Consider the following 21,075-nt stretch of genomic DNA (forward strand, 5'->3'; position numbering starts at 1 on the left):
GCAGGAAGCAGCGCCTAAGCAGCGCAGGGATCGCTGATGTCGCGATCCTGCTGCGGCTGCTTCATAGGTGGTGCGGGGAGGCCAGGGGGCGAGCGGTCCTTCGGGGTGGGTTGGGGCATCAGGCCTTCAGGGTGGGGCGGGCAGGCAGGCAGGCTTTCAAGTGGGAGGGGGGTGACAGGCAGGCAGGCAGGCCGGCCTTCAAGGGGGGACAGGCCTTCGGGGGGGTGCAGACCTTCAAGGGGTGCAGGCCTTCAAGGGGGAGGGACAGGCCTTCAAGGGGGGGGCAGGCAGGCCTTCAAGGGGGGGACAGGCCTACAAGGGGGTGGGACAGGCCTTCAAGGGGGTGGGACAGGCCTTCAAGGGGGTGGGACAGGCCTTCAAGGGGGTGGGACAGGCCTTCAAGGGGGGGACAGGCCTTCAAGGTGGGGGACAGGCCTTCAAGGGGGGGGACAGGCCTTCAAGGGGGGGGACAGGCCTTCAAGGGGGGGGACAGGCCTTCAAGGGGGGGGAGACAGGCCTTCAAGGGGGGGAGACAGGCCTTCAAGGGGGGGGGGGGACAGGCCTTCAAGGGGGGGGGGGACAGGCCTTCAAGGGGGGGGTCCAGACCTTCAAGGGGGGGTCCAGACCTTCAAGGGGGGGGGTCCAGACCTTCAAGGGGGGGGTCCAGGCCTTCAAGGGGGGGGGTCCAGGCCTTCAAGGGGGGGGACAGGCCTTCAAGGGGGGGGACAGGCCTTCAAGGGGGGGGGACAGGCCTTCAAGGGGGGGGGACAGGCCTTCAAGGGGGGGGGACAGGCCTTCGGGGGGGGTGCAGGCCTTCGGGGGGGTGCAGGCCTTCAAGGGGGGGACAGGCCTACAAGGGGGGGACAGGCCTACAAGGGGGGGACAGGCCTACAAGGGGGGGGACAAGCTACAAGGGGGTGGGACAGGCCTTCAAGGGGGGTGCAGACCTTCAAGGGGGTGCAGGCCTATAAGGGGGGGGACAGGCCTACAAGGGGGTGGGACAGGCCTACAAGGGGGTGGGACAGGCCTACAAGGGGGGGGACAGGCCTACAAGGGGGGGGACAGGCCTACAAGGGGGGGACAGGCCTACAAGGGGGGGGACAGGCCTACAAGGGGGGGGACAGGCCTACAAGGGGGGGGGACAGGCCTACAAGGGGGGACAGGCCTACAAGGGGGGGGACAGGCCTTCAAGGGGGGGACAGGCCTTCAAGGGGGGGACAGGCAGGCAGGCCTCAAGGGGGGGACAGGCCTACAAGGGGGGAACAGGCCTTCAAGGGGGGACAGGCAGACCTTTAAGGGGGGACAGGCCTTTGGGGGGGACCCTGGTTTAGAAGTACACGGAGGGAAGGGGGTGTTCAAAGAGACGTGCATATGCCAAACTTTGGGGGGGGGAAGAAATAATGGGTGTGAAAATAGAGGAGAGAGATGATGGACCATGGGATTTAGGGAGGGAAGGAACAGAAAGGGAGAGAAATTGGACACAAGGGATGGTGTGGAGGAGGGATAGAGATACTGGATAGGAGGGTAATTAGGAAAAGAAAGGGAGAGATGGTGGACTCTGGGGTGGTGGGGAAGGAGGGAGAGATTCCAGATGAAAGGGTAGTTAAGAAAAGGAGGATCTGTGGAGGGAGATGAAAAAAAGGAAAGATACCAGACTTCCTGGGAAGGGAAGGGAAATGGAAAGGGAGGACAGAATTGGCAGATGGATGGTTAGCATGCAGAAAGAAGGAGACCCTGGCAAGCAAGTTATCAGAAGAAAACCAGAGCCTTGGACCAACAAGATTTGAAATATAACCAGACAACAAAAGGTAGAAAAATTAATTTTATTTTCTGTTTTGTGATTATAATATGTCAGATTTGAAATGTGTATCCAACACCAGAGCTGGTGTTGGACTGCAAACGTGAGCTAGGCTTTAACAGAGAGAGGAAAAGTCCTTTTTGTTTCTTTATTTTATTTACACCACAGCGCCAGTGTGGTTAGGAGAAGCCAAAGGGGGTGAAAAAGTTATAAAACCCACCAGGAGTTTTGAAAAAAATCACTCAACTGGGCAGGAAAATCGAATTGAAAAACCAATTCAATAGGCTGAATCGAATCAAAAATTTTTTTCCTGAATCTGGCAGCATTAGTTTGCGCTACTATCTTAGACTTTAGGCCCTGGGATTGGGGAGAGATGGCAATCTCAGTACTTTATAATGCAAGTGAAATGAGGATTTGGTCAGACTTTTGAAGGGTCTGCAGAAAAAAAATATTGTATAGGCCGGGGACATGAGACAGCAGGAAATGGGAACTTTTCTTCCTTCTATTATTGTGAATGGAAAGGCTGAGTATGTCAGAGAGTTCAGTTAAACTATGTGCTTTATAAGAAAATATAATAATGTGTTTTATAAAGTTTATAGCATAGCTGGCCTGTGAGGTGTTCCTAGTGGTGGTGGCGGCAGCGTGTCAATGTGTTGAGAGGAAGAGATGGTCTGGGAAATTCTGCTGAGCAAACTCCGGGCCCATTTCCACCCCCCAGTTAGTCCACTCCACTCAACTGGTTCACACACTGAGTGGGTCTTTAGGTGTTGTTTTGGGATCTCTTCCTGTGGTTTATCAGTATCTCCTTCTGGTCCAAGGAAGGAAACTTTGTTATCCTTAGCATTGACCTACAGAATATGTTTGTAACAGCGCTGCTTGTGTGGCATTAGGCTATGTAGTGATCGAAAGAAAAAAAACAGACCTTTGCACATTTTTGCACTATATGGTGGGTGTATGAGGAGATTCACATTTCCTGCACAGCTAAGTCCATGTGAAGTTACCTTGTGCTGTATTTGACATCTAGCAAGGTCTCTGTTTGAAAGGAAAGATCTAAACTTAAAAATTAAATGGCCAGAAGTTATAGTAAAAGCAGATAGTGTAGCTGGTTTTAAGAAAGATTTGGACAAATTCCTGGAGGAAAAGTCCATAATCTGTTATTAAGACATGGGGGAAATGTCTGCTTGCCCTGGATCGGTAGCATGGAATGTTACTACTCTTTGGGTTTTGACCAGGTATTAGTGTCCTGGATTGGCTACCATGAGAATGGGCTACTGGGCATGATGGACCATTGGTCTGACCCAGTTAGGCTATTCTTATGTTATGTTCTCATCTATAGGGGCCTTTGTTTTCACTTCTTATTTTAATGTATTTTTTTTTCTGGGAACTTATCAGTGTTTTTTATAATAGGAACAAAAATGGAAGAGAATTAATGTGTGTGGGATGAGGGGGTAACTAATTTCTTCAGCTAAATAATTCAATCCACTTCAAACAGACATAGGAGAACTCACGCACCATTCACACACCCTCCAACCAAAACACTGTTCGACAACCTCCTAGCCATTCGAGCTGCAACACTCGACCACCAACTCTACAACCAATTGACATCGACCACAGACTGCAAAACATTCAAAAAGAAATAAAAACCCTTCTATTCAAAAAACACATAAAATCGAACTAACACAATCAGAACTGTCCCAAGCATCACCTGCAACTACTCCATATGTACTTCTGATGTCATGACAATTCAGACATAATTTATGTTATGTTATGTTTGGAATATAAGAAAATTTTCACTGCCTGTTTCTATTCTGACCATTTATTCCGTTTCATGGTCATTACAAAAAATATTTTTTTACATGGGGGGGTGTCAAAAAATGATGGGCCCCGAGTGCCACATACCCTAGGTACGCCACTGCTTAACCCTACTCCTCTGCCCTCCAACCCAGCCACCTGATTAACCATTCCCCTTATCTGTATCCATGACATCTTGTTTGTCTGTCTTGCCTGTTTAGATTGTAAGCTCTTTCAAGCAGGGATTGTTTTCTTATTCTTTGTGACTCTGTACAGCGCTGCGTGCATCTAGTAGTGCTATAGAAATAATTAATAGTAGTATGAGTAGCATCTAGGAGACCTGTGTAGATAAAACAGGAAAGAAGATCAGAGGTGCATGGTTTCAGCATGTTTTTAGTGAGGCTCATATTTAGGAACAAGAGAACAGGTACCAATTGTGCTGGCACATCCAATTTCTTTTGGATATGCATACAAAGAAGTGTCTGCAGTGATGTGTCAGCCTTTCTAAAACTTTTTATACTTGCAATTTTCACATGGCTCATATTTAGGCACAGGTGTTGATATGTGCAGGCATGCTCTCCTCATATGGCGATGAGGCATCTGTACATGATGTCTTACCATATTCACAAAACTGCCACCTACAAGCAGCTCACTACTGGAGCAGAGAGAGAGAGAGGGGGGGAGAGAGAGAGAGACAGACAGAGACAGACAGAGAGAGAGACACACACACAGAGACACAGACAGAGAGAGAGAAAACCAGGATATATAAATATAAGGAGATGAGCATACCAGGATGCATAGCCATTTAGTTGAAGGGTACAACCAGGATACGTACTTCATCCTGGGAGTGGAGGGACCTGTTTGGCAAGAACGGAGTAAGCTTTGCCATCACATAGCCTGGTGCCATGTTGTGCAAGGATTTGAACGTTAGCATCAGGCTCTTGAAGACACAATGTTCGGCTAAGGGCAGCCAGTGAGCTGATGATAGAGCCTGGGAGATGGTCAAAGGTATGGAGATTTTTTAGAAATCCGATTGCCATGTTTTGTACACGCTGGAGACGTCATATGTTATTCACCCTGAGATCACTGAATAGAAGTCTACAGTACTCTATGCAGGAAAGGACTAAGGCATAGAGTAGTTAGGTAAAGTCAGACTCAGAAAAGCAGTTTCTTATTTTTCAGAGTCAACGTAGGTAGTAAAATGAGGAAGATACCACCCGAGAGATATGGTTGGAAAGCGACGGGTTGAAGTCCAGGAGTATTCCTAGGCTGCATGCTTTGTCCTTTGCAGTTAAGGTAATCAAGTCCCAGCATAGCTAGGGATGGGCGCGATTGCAGTGCTCTTTGCGGATCCAAAGGAATTCCGTTTTAATTGCAATTTGTTGACTGTCATCTAGTTTTTTTATTTCTGGGAAGCATTTTAGGAGTTTGGCGATCTGAGCATCACAATTTTCTCCTAGTGGTAGGTATAGTTGGTATTTGTGAGCTATGTTTAGGACTGGTCTAATACAGAGATTGAATAATAGGGGGGATAGCAGAGCCGCCTGCGGAACACCATATTTGATCGGTTTCAGTTACACATCATTGAGCGGTACACTTTGGGATCTATTATTCAGAAAGGAAGTGAACCATCGTAATGCAGTGTCTCGGTTTCCAATTTTAAAGAGCCGCATAATGAGGAGAGGATGGTCAATAGTGTTGAACATCACGCTGAGATCTAGCAGCACCAGGAGGACATCATTACTCATATCCATGAGTTTCCAGCAGTCACTGATGATGTCGAGAAGGACGGTTTCAGTACTGTGAAATTTCCTAAATCCCAATTGGAAAGGAGATAGGGCTCTTTGTTCATCAATTAAGGAGTGTAATTGGTTCAACACTGGTTTTTCCAGGATCTTGGAGATGAAGGGTAAGTTGGAGACAGGTCTAAAGTTGCCGGGCAGGTTAGGGTCAAGTGTGGATTTTCTCAAGATCAATCTGATGACTGCTGACTTCCAGTTAGCGGGCACTATGCCTGTTTTTAGAGAGAGATGTTGATGAGAGGAAGGTTGAAGACTACAAATGCATCTTTCACAGACACCAGGAGGAGTGATGGACAGGGGTCCAGGTTGGAGCCAGAAGGGCAAATAGCATCTAGTATTTTGGTGATGTTGTCAGGAGAGACAGTTTCAAAGTGAGTTAGGTTCTCAGTTATAGTTTTTTTAATTATATTGTCTGAGTTGTGGGGGGACGATGTCGGAGCATTTCGCTGTTGAGTTTGGTGTTGAGGCATTGATTGTCTACTTGCGACGTATCTTTTTTGGTAGTTGAAAAAGGTTCTGTGATCTATTGGGGGCTCTTTAATAGTTGTTGGGAGTAGTGTATCTTTTTAGCCTCCATGGTGGCTTTTTTTATATTCTTCATGCAGTTCTTTCCATTTGGACCTGTCACTCTTAAGCCTGGATTTGTACCATTTCCTTTCTACTTTCCTTAGTTCTCTTTATTTAATTAATTTATTTTTAGTTCTTAAGTCATCGATAAACCAGGGGGAGGAATATTTGCAGGGATAGTATTTGATCTCTAATGTGGTTAGCACTTCGTATAGGGTTTTTACCTAAGTGTGCCAGTCTTTGGCAGCCTCATCAACAGATTTGGAATTCAGTTTTAACATTCCCACTAGGTCAGAAAGGCCTGTGGAGAGATCTTCCAAGTTGATAGCATTGTTGATAGCAGCAGACTGGAAATATCTAATTAGGAAAGAGAACAGCTACAAAATCTCTGGGTAAGTGCCCGAAGGTCAGATGGAATAGTGGTTAGAAAGCACAGTTACTTACAGTAACAGGTGTTATCCAGGGACAGCAGGCAGCTATTCTCATATATGGGTGACGTCATTGACGGAGCCCGGATGCGGACGCCTCACAAGCAGACTTGCTTGAAGAAACTCAAAGTTTCGAGTTGCCCGCACCGCACATGTGAAGGGCGCGTCTCCTCAGTTCTCTGCGGAGCTGAGAAGTCCGTCTTTGACTCTCTGCGTTTAACTTTGTTCCTTTGTGCCTTCAATGATCCGCGGTTTGTATTTTTTTCTTCACAAATCGCTGTTCTTCTTTTATTTCTTTTATTTTTGGTAAAAAAAATAAATAAATAAATTTTTCCTTCCGTCCGTTTTTCGGGATAGGCCACTCGGCCACAGCTCAAGGGCTTTTATCTTGTGGCGGCTATTTTTCCTTCTATGTCCCAGCCTACTACAGGCTTCAAGAGGTGTAGCAAGTGCCAGCGCACGATCTCTCTTACGGACCCTCACGGACGCTGCCTCAAGTGTCTTGGGCCGAAACATCATCCCAGGTCGTGCCGGCATTGCCAAACACTTCAGCCTCATGCTTTCAAACGTTGTTGTCTTTTGGTGGATAATCTTTTCGAGATGGAGTCTTCTACTGATCCCTTGACTTCGAAGGCATCCTCGGCCTCGACTTCTACCGAGGCCCCTCCTGTGCCTAATGCTTCCACCTCGAGCCTCATCAGACCTTCATTGTTTGCAGCGGCTTCTCTTCAACGTCGTCTGCTGTATCTTCCCCTGCTTCCTCAGGTCAGATAGCTCAGCAGTCGGTTCCACCGGTAGTGATTAAAGTGTCTAAGACTCCCAGGTCGAAGCACACTCATACTACCTCGAAGGAACCTCCAGCCAAAGCAGGTGGTCCAATTTCAGATGCGGATCCATCCTTGCCGGCTTCTTTCCAGACCATATTAGAGAAGCAGTTTATTCAGTTCCTTACTAACATGGGACCCAAACTGCTTTCTCTTATCCAGCCTGGGCATTCAGCAGCCTTGGGTCGAGCCGCTTCCTTTGCCCCAGTCTGACCTTCCACACTCTTTACAGGGAGCAGAGTCTCTGCAAGTGTCTGGTCTAGCATCCAAGCACGTGAAGCAAGGAGCAGTTTCTTTGCGAGTGCCTCGACAAGAATCCTCCCACTCTATACAAGGAGCAGAGTCTTTGAGAGTGCATCGAGGTTCCTCCACCAAGCCTCTGGAGCTTCAATCTACAGCCTCTAGTCCTATTCATACATAAGCATTGGCTGCCCTCATCTCCGATGCGAAGTCTCCTCGATCCTCGAGATCTGGTTCCAGACACAGTTCTCAGCGACATTCGAGGCCTTCATCGAGGCATCCTTCCAGGCATAGTTCTTCTTCTCATGACAGACCATCTTCCTCGAAGCCTCAATCTACTCCAACCTCGACCAGACCACCAACTCCTCGCTCGAGATATCCGATGCTTGACCTCGAGGATATCCCGGTCTCGATTGCCTTGTCCAAGTCACCAGGTTCCTTTGATGCCTTTTTCCCTGCCGAAGCTTCATCTTCGACAGATACAGGCTGCCTCAACATCCTTGAGTCCTTCTTGAGGCAAAGCATTGGCAGATCAGCTATCTTTCTCATCTTTCCTGCGTCAGATGGCTGTAGACTTGGATATTCAATTGGATACTGGCTCCAAATACTTTAAGGAGTATCTCGAAGTCATGCATCTTCCTCAACCTCCGGCAGAGTCTCTTAAGCTTCCACTTCATAACCTTTTGAATCAGACTTTTGGTCGTTGCATGGAAACACCTTTTTCCATACCAGCTGTTCCAGGAAAATTGGACTCTAGGTATAAGACTGTGCATCGCAAAGGGTTTGACAACTCTCATTTATCTCATCAATCCCTGCTCGTCGAGTCCTCCTTGAAAAGGTCCCACTTAATGTAGGGGAAAAAAAAGCCGCAACTGCTCATGCAAGTATAGTACAGATACAGTAGACCAGAGAATGTTGAACGGGGCCAGTTCAAGGGAATGTGGTGACCTAAGCCAACTTTTGCATAGGTGCTCCCCCACCTTTGCATTCTGGTATCTCTCTCCTCCCACCTGTAAACCAGTATTTCCCCCCCCCCTCTCACCCTCTTGTTGAACCCAGTGAGGCACTGGTTCAGGGCACTGATGATAAAGGTATTAAAATCCTAGTCTAGTATCTATCCCTCTAGATGTTTGAAGGTAGATTAGACTGGGATTTGGGCACCTTTATCACCAGTATCCTGGACCTGTAACAAGACCTGTTTATACCTTAGTGCTATACTTTTATTTATTTATTTATTTTTAATCTTTATTCATTTTTAAACTTATAAGTGTGATAACATATCCATACAAATAACCATAAATATATCACTTAATAATCAACAATGATACATATAATATTCTCTTATCTATCATATAATCAATACTTATACAACATGTAACAATAAAAATACCCTCCCTCCCACTCCATAATTGAACTTGTAAATTTAAGGGAAACAAGATTTTTCTAATCATTACAATACTTTGTTAATGGCTCCCAAATATCTTGAAATTTCCTGAAACAACCCTGTTGTATTGCAATAAGTCTCTCCATTTTATAAATATAACATAAGGAATTCCACCAAAAATTATAATTTAATGCTATACTTTTATATGTATATACGAGAGGTGCTTGGGATTTAAAATTTACTTTAGCTCAAATCAATAGTAACACAGATGAACAATCTTAATCAAAGGTCAGATTAAAGAAATACATAAAAACTTACAACCTCTGTGTCTCAGTTAGATAGTATGTTTAATATTTCCACACAGTCAATACTGTGTATTTACTCTAGCCTACCCCTTGTTTAGTGAATGAACTTGAACTTTGCTAGTTGCTGTCAGACTAGTACTGCTCTAAAAAGAGTCCGATTTAAAACAGAATTTCACTGTAGCAACATTTCTCAACTCTGCCTGGAAGAGATTGTTGTTTCCCTGTCCCTTCCCAGCAAGACATCCTTCTCCATGGCATGAAATGATTTTATAATCCTGATATGATCTTAAAATACATAGCATGAAATTATTTTATAATCCTGCTTGGAGTTAAAATATGTAGCAGGATATATTTGGTTTTGTTGGAGGGAAATTATGTAAGTTTGCTGGACCCAAGACAGGATGTGATCAAAATTATAGATTTATAGTAAAGTGAACTTCTATTTGAATTTTTAATTTGATGGATTTAAAAGTGAATTTCTAATTTGGTTTCTGAGCCTCCAGCCATCTTATCCAGGTGTTGTGTTAATGCGCCTATTACAAAAGAAAGGACCGAGTTATCTGCCTTCAGAAAAGTGTTAAATGCTCCCATTCAATGGAGTACAAAAAAGAAGACCGACCTTCAGAAAAGGTTAAGTACACCTATTCAGATAAGAAAAAGGACTGCCAGGGTGGATACCAGAGCTAAACAGACCTCTACTATCAGTGGAACATAGGTCAGCACACCAAATTCATCTCTGGACTACTCCAATCAGCAAGAACAATAGAAGCTCATCACACCATTTTAAGCCACTCAAAGATTCAATCAGATGATCTCATCTGCCTATCCGCCATTTTAAACCACTCAGACATAGATTCACACCACATTCAGCAAGGACAGTAACAATACTCTGTATTGGGACAACATTTTAAGCCATTTTAATTCAATCATGACATCACCTAGGATTCTATTTTTAGAACAGGTTTCAACCCTATAAATATGAAGTGAAATCCTTTCTAACACAGGCTCTCTCTCCCTCTGGAACCAACCTAGATCAAGCTGCAACAACTCTTCTTTTCCCTGATCACCATGCTCTGCAACATTTCTCATCGACCATGTGCTCGGCCATGGGCTTAGCTCTCCAGCTTGGCCCTACCATGCAGCCTTCTAAGGACATCTTCAACTAGCATTTGTAAATTTAATTTAACCTTAGGGAAATTTTGTTGCATGTATTCTATTATCTTCGCTTAAAGATTGTATCTTTAACTGCTCTAGCTTGATTTTAATGCTTTTAAATAAATTTTCAGTTTGCTTATAAATGTTCTGAGTCTTAATTCTTGAATAAATACTCATATATATTATACATTGTTATTACAGGGCTAAGTTTTAATCAGCAAGCTAACTTTCCCCAAATTAATAGTTCTTTATAATATATATTTCTCTAAGCCAGAGAGGGATGTATATTATTGGTGGAGTTCCCTCCATTTAATAATAATTTTGTAGTACATGGCACATCTTTCCAGTCCCTCTACAGGGCTGGAAGCCATCAGTAGAAAATGACACGTGAGAAAAACTTGACCCCGTTCCAAGCCTCAAATAGTATTTTACTGAACTTATTTTATTACAGTATAAAAATAAATAATTGTCATTTTATAAATCAAAGTTCTGGCTGCCGAACTAGAGGAAGAGATCTTCAGCTGGCAGGGCTTTAAGTGTTTTATCAACAAAACTAATATACTATTTTATCTTAAAGCAAAAAAAAAAAAAGAAATAGAATTTTTTTTCTACCTTTGTTGTCTGGTTTCTGCTTTCCACATCTTCTCATCATTCTCTTCCTTCTATCTACTGTCTACCTCTTCCATATAGTATCTGCTCTCCCTCCCCCCCTCCCCACACCATTGGTCTGGCACCCATCTTTTCCCCTCCTTTCCCCCATAGTCTGATATTGCCTATGTCTTTGTTTTCTGAAGACAATTAGTTTGCCGAAATTCTAGCAAAGATACAATGTTGGATGTCTAGATTTAAACTTCAACTGAATTCAGACAAAACAAATTTTTTTCTTGCTAGCCCTAATGCTTCTATTTCAGATAAACACATTGTAATTTAACGATCAAACTTTTGAAAATGTTTCTTCAATTAGGATCTTAGGGGTTACATTTGTCCGACAGCTAGCGTTCGAGGATCATATACATTTTATGATAAAAAATCTGTTTTATGATCCTCTGGAAACTTAGAACCATCTAAAATATACTTTTATTTTGTTTCTGTTAGACTCTTGGTACAATCTTTGATTCTGTCTGTCCTTGACTATTGTAATATCTATCTTGCATTCTTTAAAAAAAAAAATCTATGACATAAATACAAAATACGGCAGTGCACCTAATTTTTGGTTTAAAGAAATATGATCATATCAGTCCTTATTATCAACAATTGCATTGGTTGCCTTTCGAGGCACGTATTCTTTTTAAGTTTGGCTGTCTTTGCTTTAAAGCTCTTTTTGGTTTAGCTTTGGGTTATCTAACCTCCCAATTTAATTTTTATAGATCATCTAAAAATATCCGTAATAATTTTATGTTTATGTACCCTTCTGTTAAGGCCTGTCATTACAAGAGATTTTCAAATGGATTCTTATTGTGTTTTTGTAAAGTTTTTAAAAACGTATTTGTTTGATAAGTTTGTTAAATAATCATGCATTTTTATCTTATTATTATGTTTTACCAAATTTTATGTATGCCACTGACTGTACAGTTCTTCTTCTTTGTAAACCACCCAGAACCTCACGGATGGGCGGTAAACAAGAATAAAATTATTATTATCTCTGTCTTCTTCACTTCCATCTCTCCTTCCCTCCCCCAGGTGGTTTTTAGCATCTCTCTCCTCCTTTCCTCCCTCAGATCTGATATCTGTCTCCCCAATCCAGCATGTGCCCTTTTTTCTTTATCCTCTCCTTCCATCTAGTATGTGCTCCCCTCTCTCTCCCCTCCCCACTAATATGAAGCGTCTGCTTCTCTTCCCACTAACATGAAGCGTCTGCTCCTCTCCTCACTTCCTTCCAGTCTGTTCCCCTCTCTCTCTCCTACCCATTTCCATACAGTGCCTGCTCCTCCCTCCCCTCCTTTCTCTCACCTCTTTCCATGAATCTGTTCCCCACTCTTTCCTAGCTATTTCCCTTCAGCATCTGCTCCTCTCTCCCCTCCCCCTCCCTTAAGCGTCCTTCACGCGGTCCAGCAGCCCCTTCCCTCTCGATCACCACAGTCTGGGCATCTCCCTCCTCCCTCACCTTCACTGATGATTTTAATTTTTTTTTTGTCTTCGAGCTGCCCGAGCTTGTCATCAAGTCACGTGAGGCTGCCCTAAACTTCTCCTCTGATGCGACTTCCTGTTTTCGTCAGAGGAGAAGTTTTAAGCAGCCATGCGCAACTTGTTTAAAGACTCAGGCAGCGCCTCTGAGACAAGAAAAATGAAACTTGACAACAAAGGTGAGGGGAAGGGAGGGAGGGAGATGCCCGGACGGCGGTGATCGGAAGGAAGGGGCTGCTGAACCGCACACATTCCTTCACTTAACTGCAAAGACAAGGCCTTTCACTGCTCCACGGGCAGGGAATGGCCTTGTCCCTGTACCCATGGCAACCACTTATTTTTTTCTTCCCGTGGGTTACCCGTGGGTAACAGCCACTATGTCATTCTCTAGCCACCAGTTCTCTCTCATAGTCTCCTCCTCCTCCTTAATGCCCAGGAAATCCACTGTTACATAGTATGTGTCTCCACAGCCATTAATAGTAAGTCTTGTCATAGGCTGTTGAAAGGCTGACATGGAGGCAATGGAGCTTGGCAATTCATGATTGGTCCAGCTTGATGAGGATTGTCATGGGAATTGAGTCTATGATACAAAGGCTAAGTCAGCTTAAACATACACAACCCATTCTCCGATAGGCCCATTATTTATTTAAAAATTTATATACAAAACTACATGCATACATATTAAAAATACTAAAACATTAAAGGGGAGTCTCAGCAGACCTGTCCTCTGACTATCTTCATGGGTGTGCATAATTGCCCCAGAGCATCATGACCTAAATGGCCTTCCACCATGCTTTTTCTGTCCCATGATCTTGCCTAGAATAAAGCCAGCTCCATGTTGCAATGTTTTTCATTATACCAGCTTGTATCAATAATGCTGACAGTTTATTCTCTTTACAAAAAAATACAGTTCAAGCCTGGTCTGGACAGCTATGTAGCAAAGTCCAAGTTTTAACCTAGCTTCCCCATTGCCTACTGGCCCAAAACTACCCTAAGACTAACCTCAACGGACCACCCTCACCTGGTCCATAGGCTGAGCTGGCCCTGGTATTGAACTACAATCCTGGAAGGCCACAAAATTTGTCCCCGTCTCGGTGGTTTACTGCAGGAAACCATCCCTATGTCATTCTTTAAGGAGAGAGAGAAGAATCAGAGTATGAATGCGCACAGCCACTGACCGTCAAGCCTTGCACTGAAGAATGCTGGTGTAGAAGGATCAAGGTTGAGAAAGATACTAAAGAATTACAAGGGAGTTTCCTGTGGTTATCCTTAAGGATAGAGACAAATTCTATCCTTGTGTCATTTTCCATATGGTTTTCAGGATATTCCTAATGCATGAGATTATTTGCATACATTGAAAAGCTTTAGGATACCCTGAAAACTTGACTGTGGAAACTACAACATAACAATGTTTTTTCTTCAGAGCCTGGTATCTTGAGCAATCTTTGTACATAGATTTTTTTCATCACTATATTAAGCTAAATGGTTTTCAGTGTGCACATCATGGAAATCAGTTTTCTGGGGATCCATGGGGATTTGGGAATACGGTACAGGGCCAATGCTGTCTAGCTATAGATAGAAGTACATTAATGATGCTGTACTACCTATTCAGTAGTTTAACACTGGCTTTGTTGAGTGGGATCTCTTAGGAGGGGGTGGGGGCTTATTAGGTGGTGCTTGTATATTTGCCTCTTCATAAGAATATTAAAACAATGTACCATTTTTTATCTCATGATTTTAAATTTAAAAAAAATATGAAAGGGAATGGGACTTGTGTACCATCTTTTTGTGGTTACACATTCAACAAGGTTTACATATAGACAGGTACTTATTTTGTACCTGGGGCAATGGAGGATTAAGTGATTTGCCCAGGGTCACAAGGAGCAGCGCTGGGAATTGATCCCACAACCTCAGGGTGCCAAGGCAGCAGTTCTACCATTAGGTCACTCCTTACCTCCAAAACTAAATCAAATACAAGATGTGTTTATATCATCATGCATTTTGACCTGAAGGTATAAAACAGTGACTAGGCTAGTAACACATTCGATACTAGCAAAAAGAGAGAGAACCGGGATTTACAGTTTGAGACTGTTTTTAGGGGTACAGCATGGAGATTATGTAATGTACTTAAATTACAGCAACTAACTGTTACTTTGAGCAAGGAATATCCTTTCTACAAAGGCACAGAGGCTCATAGATCACTACTGAAAAGATTTCAGCAGATACAATATAAAAACTTGTCCCTACCCAAAAAGAAAAAAAAAAAACAAATCATCTCCAAGCCCGAGGCAGTTCTGGTTTCTAACTGGTTTAAACTACCTACTCGGAATGAGCAAATATATATAATGTGCCCTGGTCAAAAGACAGAAATCAACCTCGGCAGCATCCAAACCAGAGCTGTTAGATCTTTATTTTGACTTTCAAATCAGTTTTCCTGGATAAAGTAGTGGGGTTACTATGTTGTCAACTTGAACGCACAAAAGCTGGTAACCAATTAATTATATAGTAATACCGTATTTTGTTCCAATATACTATAATACAGAGTGCGGTGATCAAGCACTTTAAATTTTACATACAATCTCAGTTCTAGAATAATTCTACAGCCTCTCTGCCACGTTGTTATAAACTTTAGGCAGTTTCCCCCCTTCCCTGTAGTGTGCGATTCATTTTCTTTTCTAGCTTATCTGTTTGGATCTCAAAAAAAGGAGCATTAAATCTAAAGAGACAGCGAAGAAGTACTTTAGGTCACTCCAAGAAAAAGATATTGCACTTTTTTTTGCTTAGCTTGTTCATTAACCCGTCTTTGGCATTGTAAACATTGTCTAGATTATTACAATCTATTTAAATGGCACGCGTGCCGGCAAGAAAGCAGCGCCACTCTACTCCCTCTTACCTATGGCCACCCGGGGCGGGAGGACACCGTCCACGTCCACTTTGCCCTCGGCCCGCAGCAGAGAAGAGAGCACTGTATCCATGCGCTCCTGCAGGCTAGGCTCCCCCGCCTGCTGTCGGTACCAGTAAGCAAGCAGCAGAACCAGAAAGGAGAGCGTCGAGCCGCAGAGGAACCGGGTATCCGCCATCGTATCAGGAGAGTGGGTGATAAAGACCCAGGAACTCCTACCACCCTTCTCCCTCCTCTCACCGTGTCAGCGACCTGCGAAACACAGGACACAGGAGGAAATGGGCGGGGCTAGCTCAACCACTCCCCTCCACCCGTGTAAGCGGCACCGCCCCTCTACGTCACGCACGTTGCCACACCCCCTCTCCTCTATACAAAGGACTCCGTCGATGGCACATGAAAGACTAGAAACAGTTGGAATTCGTTCCTGCTGTTAGCTTCTTGTTCGTGGTCGTAGTGTAACCAAAATAACAGACTTTTTGCTTTTAATGTCATTTCGTCAGTGTGAAGTCATGAGGCATGGTAGAAGGAGCTCTTTCGTGCCGCGTTATTTGCTGCTGCCCTATTGCAGCAGATCCGTTCAACTTGATACCATTTTTCAGCTTTTTGCGTATAAAATTGTTTTTAGGAGTAGAGGTAGGTTATAGGGATAGGAATAGGATTAGAGGCAGTTACAAAATTAGTCAGGAACACTGTTCAGGCAATTAGGCCTGATGGGCCGCCGCGGGAGCGGACCGCTGGGCAAGATGGACCTCTGGTCTGCCTCAGCGGAGGCAACTTCTTATGTTCTCTTCAGAAAGAACAATTTTTTAGTCCAAATGCAGAAACTCAATTTCCTCGTCCCGTCCTCGCAAATTTTAATAATAATAATAACTTTATTTTTCTATACCGCCATAGTCAAACTGACTTTTCTCGCTGTTCTTGCCCCTGCCCCATATCTATAAGTTCTGCCTTAACCGCCTCGAACACTTATGATTTTATAGTGTTTGACTCTTGTGTAGATGAGGACGGAGCTTGCAGGAACGGGACAGGGACAGAACTCACAGGGACGGGATGGGAAAATGAGTTCCCACAGGGATGGGGAAAAATTTGTCCCTTGTCATTCTCTAGTAGGAAAGGATATTTGTTGTTCATGTCTTTTGGCTATTTTGTTGTACACAAGCATGCATACGACTATGTGGCATTTTATCTACAGTACTGTACTGCCAGAGTGACTCTTCTTCTTACTTCTTTCTATTAAATAAGAGCTGCAGTGTCTCTTAAACTTTCTTGAGCTGGGGCACACTAAAGGTAGTGGCCACGGCTCAAGGCACCCAGAAGTGCGTGGACGTTGCCATGAGGACATCACACGCATGCATGATATCATCACGCTGACATCCACGCATGCGCAGAGGCCTTCCAGACAGGCCCTGAAATGCTAGTAGGGTGTGCCAACAGGGAAGCCTAACAAATATCAACTGAGTACCCCCCAACCACAGACCTCCCAAGCTCCACCCAAGACCTGAAGGAGTCTGGGACTGGTTTTCCTAAGTGTTGAACTAAGTTTTCTCTTTAATAAAATGCTGAATTATGTTTAGCTGCAGACCTAACTTATCTCATGTTCTAGCCTGCCTGTACTGGGTGTTAGCTTGGACATTCTAACTTCTTATGGCTATCTCAGCATAAACGACATGTAACAGAAAGACTGCAGGGCTTAGATAAGTGACCTGCTAATGACCTGCTAGTGTGAGCTTAGCACCAATGATTGTTAAGAAAAGTAACACGTGAAAAGTTTTTTCTAGAATTCAGTTGTATAGCCAGAAGAATATAAATATCTCTGTAACGTCCTATTTTCGGGACTTCTGAAGCCAGCTTGGAGCTCAGGAGTCGCATATGTATGCTAATAAAACCTGTTGCTTTCTTCAAGTCTCTTAAGTTTTGTGGCTTCCCAAAGTGACCTTTCATTTGGCGCCCGAACATGGACTTGAAGGTCTTTTGACCACCGGCTACTCGATTGGTCACTTGTGTCTGGTCTGAGAACTGACCTGTCTGCTAAGCCGGCTTAATTCCTTTTGGAATTTGTAGACCTCAAGGCTCTGGCCGGCTCAACTGATTAATCGAGTACTGGATAAAGTGCAGGTATCTATCTGGGGTTGGCCACCAAACTGGTACGTGGAGGAATTGATCATTCCTCTCCTGTTCCTCTTCCGTTGCTCTAGTAAATGACTTGATCCATCATTGAAACAGCAGGGAGTGATTCTAGGAATTGTGTCTGTTTGGTAAACGAAACTGAATCTGTAGATCTGAAGTTAGACAATAGATGTAAGCTGTTTGCAGGAGTCAGGGAATTGGTTAGAACTGGCTATATTTCTATTGTGCTGTATTTGTAAAGGAAGATGGAAGAGGGGTAATAAATATCTGTTGGATTTTGCCTGTTAGGTTCGTTAATGACTGGCGCTGCTAGGTTTCATGAAAGAAAAGATCACTTAATTTGAAGAGAGAGACAGGAAGTGCTTTAAGAAGGAGACAAGAGTGGTGCTTTAAGTATTTAAGGAACCAGAATTTGAAATGAGGTGGAAGTGAATGAGTTAAAGGACGTCTGAACAGCTGGATGGTTTATTTGTTTCTAGCTGCTCAGAGCAGGCAGTGGAATCAAGAATATACACGTATGTTGAAAGTATTTTAGAGAAAGTATGTGCATGAATTCTGACCTGATTAAAAGGGCTCATGTAGCTGGAATCAACAGATGTAGGTAGGATTATAAGGGGCAATGCAGTTGAGCATCCCAATAGGGAAGAATGAATCTTTTGTGTAGGAAAAATTTTATTCCAACCGAGATACCATGCTTATAAGAAAGATATATGAGACTAAAATTGTACGAAAGTACAGAGATTTCTTTTTGCATGGACTGTTTATCTGCATGTATGTGTGGGTTTTTTGTGTGTGCATGACATTCAAAATCCCCATCTGAGTTCTGTCTGTCCAGTATGAATTTTTGTTCTCCATATTTGTTTTATAAAATATTTTTAGAATTGTGTAATGCCTTGAATGTCTGATTAGGTGATTAATCAACTTTTAATTACACTTGAACTAACAAAGGTAAAGGTTAAGTGCCCATCTATTCTGTACATTGAAATACATGGCAAATCAGGGTTTGCAGACCTGGTTCAGGGTAATAGCCGATTTTGTTAGTGCTGAGTGACAATGTGTGTGAATGTATATTTTATACCTAAGGAAATTCAGAAAAGTACTACATCTGTAATTTGATCTCTTTGATCTGTAAGCAACTCTCTCTCCTCTGTGAAATTCTGAAGGGAGGGGGAGTAAGTCTCTACTGAGACGCATGTTGATTGTAAAAAAAAAAAAAAAGTTTAAAGTTGTGTGTATGGATTATCTTTTGTGAGTACAGTAAAACCTTGGTTTGCGAGCAGAATTTGTTCCAGAAGCATGCTTGTAGTCCAGGGCACTTGTGTATCAAGGCGAGTTTCCCCATAGGAAATAATGGAAACTCAGACGATTTGTTTCACAACCCAAAACTATAATACAAAAATATACATACTTGTATTGCAAGCCCTTGCTCGTTTGGAACAGTCACTGCACTCCTGCAGCGTCATAGAGAGAGGAACCATTGGCTTAGTTGTGATAATGTGATGCTTGTATACTGTATGTACTTGTATTGCAAGATGTTACTGGTATAGCAAGTTAAAATTTTTGCTTGTCTTGTAGAACACTTGCAAACCAAGTTATTTGCAACCCAAAGTTTTACTGTATATTCCAATCTTTGTTTTGTATTTCTTTTTATAAATCATGTAAGCTTAGTATAAGAATGTAACTTTTAGGTATAAGAATGTAATTTTTAGGAATGCTTTTGTATGGAAGTAAATATTTTTGCCAGTCAGATGAAAGTGAAGGGACTGCCGCTTTAGAGAGCGCTTGTGTCAAACTACCCTGCTTAGTGGGTGGACCCAGAGCTGAATTTTACTTAATTTTTACAAGTCAGCTCTTTGGGGTAGGAACCTGATACAGAATAGGGATTGAGAACAATTCTTATGTGCTAGTAGTTTAGATAGTGGGTCTGCCTTTTAAATCTTCCTGTGGCCATATTTACACTGATTTCAAGTATGCCTTCCTCGTGTCACCTACCTTGGGTTTCATATTTCCCAGGGTACTCGGTCCCTTCCTCACACCCAGATCCAGGCCGTCTGTAGTCTCCCTGTCCCTGATAACCGCAAGGCTCTATGCACCTTCCTCGGTATCGCCGGATACTGTCACATCTGGATCCCTGATTTCTCTACCATTGCCCGCCTTCTGTATGATTCTACCAAAGGCGCGGATTCAGACCCTTTTCTCTGGACCCAACTCCAGGATCGAGCTATCCGCTGCCTCCAAAAACTTCTGACTCGGGCTCCTGCCCTTGGCCTTCCTGACCCCTCCAAACCTTTCCAGAGAAATCCGGTATCGCAGCCGGAGTCTTTACCCAGTTCCTTGGTTCCTGGCGTAGGCATATTGCCTATCTCTCTCGACAATTGGATCCTGTTGCTGCCGGGTGGCCTCCCTGCCTTTGGGCAATTGCTGCCGTCTCAGATCCTTTACAGCACGCTAACAAACTCACTTTCGGCCAGCTTATTGACCTCTTTGTTCCACACTGTGTGACCTTTCTTCTAGAACATAAAGGCTCCCTATGGCTCACGAACGAGCACCTCCTTAAATACCAAGCCCTTCTTTGTGAAAACCCTCAGGTCTCTCTTGTCTCTTCTCTCCTTGACCCCTCCACTCTTTTTCCTATCTCCTCCCAGCCGGTCGTGCACAACTGCCTTGACACCGTTGACTTAGTTTATTCTTCCCTTACTGGTCTCACTGATATCCCACTCCGGGACCCTGATCTCACTCTTTTCACAGATGGCAGTTCGTCTGTCATCCCTTCTGATGCCCGTATAGCACAGTTACTTACCGTAACAGGTGTTATCCAGGGACAGCAGGCATATATTCTCACACATGGGTGACGTCATCTACGGAGCCCCAGCGCGGACAGCTTTTCAAGCAAACTTGCTAGAAGTTTCAAGTTTGCACACTGCACCACGCATGTGCTAGCCTTCTTGCCCACTAGAGGGCGCATCTCCACCTCGTGGTCCTCAGTTCCATATCAAGCAAAGAAAAGCCATCCCCGGGGAGGTGGGCGGGTTGTGAGAATATATGCCTGCTGTCCCTGGATAACACCTGTTACGGTAAGTAACTGTGCTTTATCCCAGGACAAGCAGGCATGATATTCTCACACATGGGTGACCTCCAAGCCAACCAGAAAAAGGGGTAGGTGGGAGGATGGCAATTTAGGAAAACAGGTTACGTAACACCGACTGGCCAAACCGGCCGTCACTCCTGGACAAGGAGTCCAGACAGTAGTGGGAGGTGAACGTATGAACCGAAGACCAGGTGGCAGCTTTACATATGTCCTCCATAGGAGTAGAACGGAGGAAAGCAACCGAAGCTGCCATCGCCCGGACCTTATGCCCCGTGACTCGACCCGAGAGCGGGAGACCAGCCTGAGCGTAGCAAAAAGAGATACAAGCAGTTAACCAGTTGGACAAGGTACGCTTGGAAACCGGATGTCCTACCCGATTAGGATCAAAGGACAAAACAATTGAGGAACCTTCCGATGAGACTTAGTACGTTGGAGATAAAAAGCCAACGCCCTCTTACAGTCAAGTGTGTGAAGCGCCGCCTCACCAGGATGAGAATGGGGCTTCGGGAAAAATACCGGAAGAACAATGGACTGATTGAG

The 21,075-nt window shown here is 43.9% G+C and overlaps 1 protein-coding gene across 1 annotated transcript in view; it reads right to left on the reverse strand.

Moving 5' to 3' along the window:
- Positions 1 to 15,580, reverse strand: part of LOC117356819 (ADP-dependent glucokinase-like) — a 108,138-nt gene extending 92,558 nt beyond the window's left edge. Inside the window, exon 1 of the mRNA XM_033936549.1 lies at positions 15,312 to 15,580. Within this exon, the coding sequence (XP_033792440.1) occupies positions 15,312 to 15,498 (187 nt within the window). The 5' untranslated portion in view covers positions 15,499 to 15,580. The remainder of the gene's footprint in view (positions 1 to 15,311) is intronic.
- Positions 15,581 to 21,075: the final 5,495 nt, after the last annotated feature.

Source organism: Geotrypetes seraphini, chromosome 3, assembly GCF_902459505.1.
Source record: "Geotrypetes seraphini chromosome 3, aGeoSer1.1, whole genome shotgun sequence".
NCBI lineage: Eukaryota > Metazoa > Chordata > Amphibia > Gymnophiona > Dermophiidae > Geotrypetes > Geotrypetes seraphini.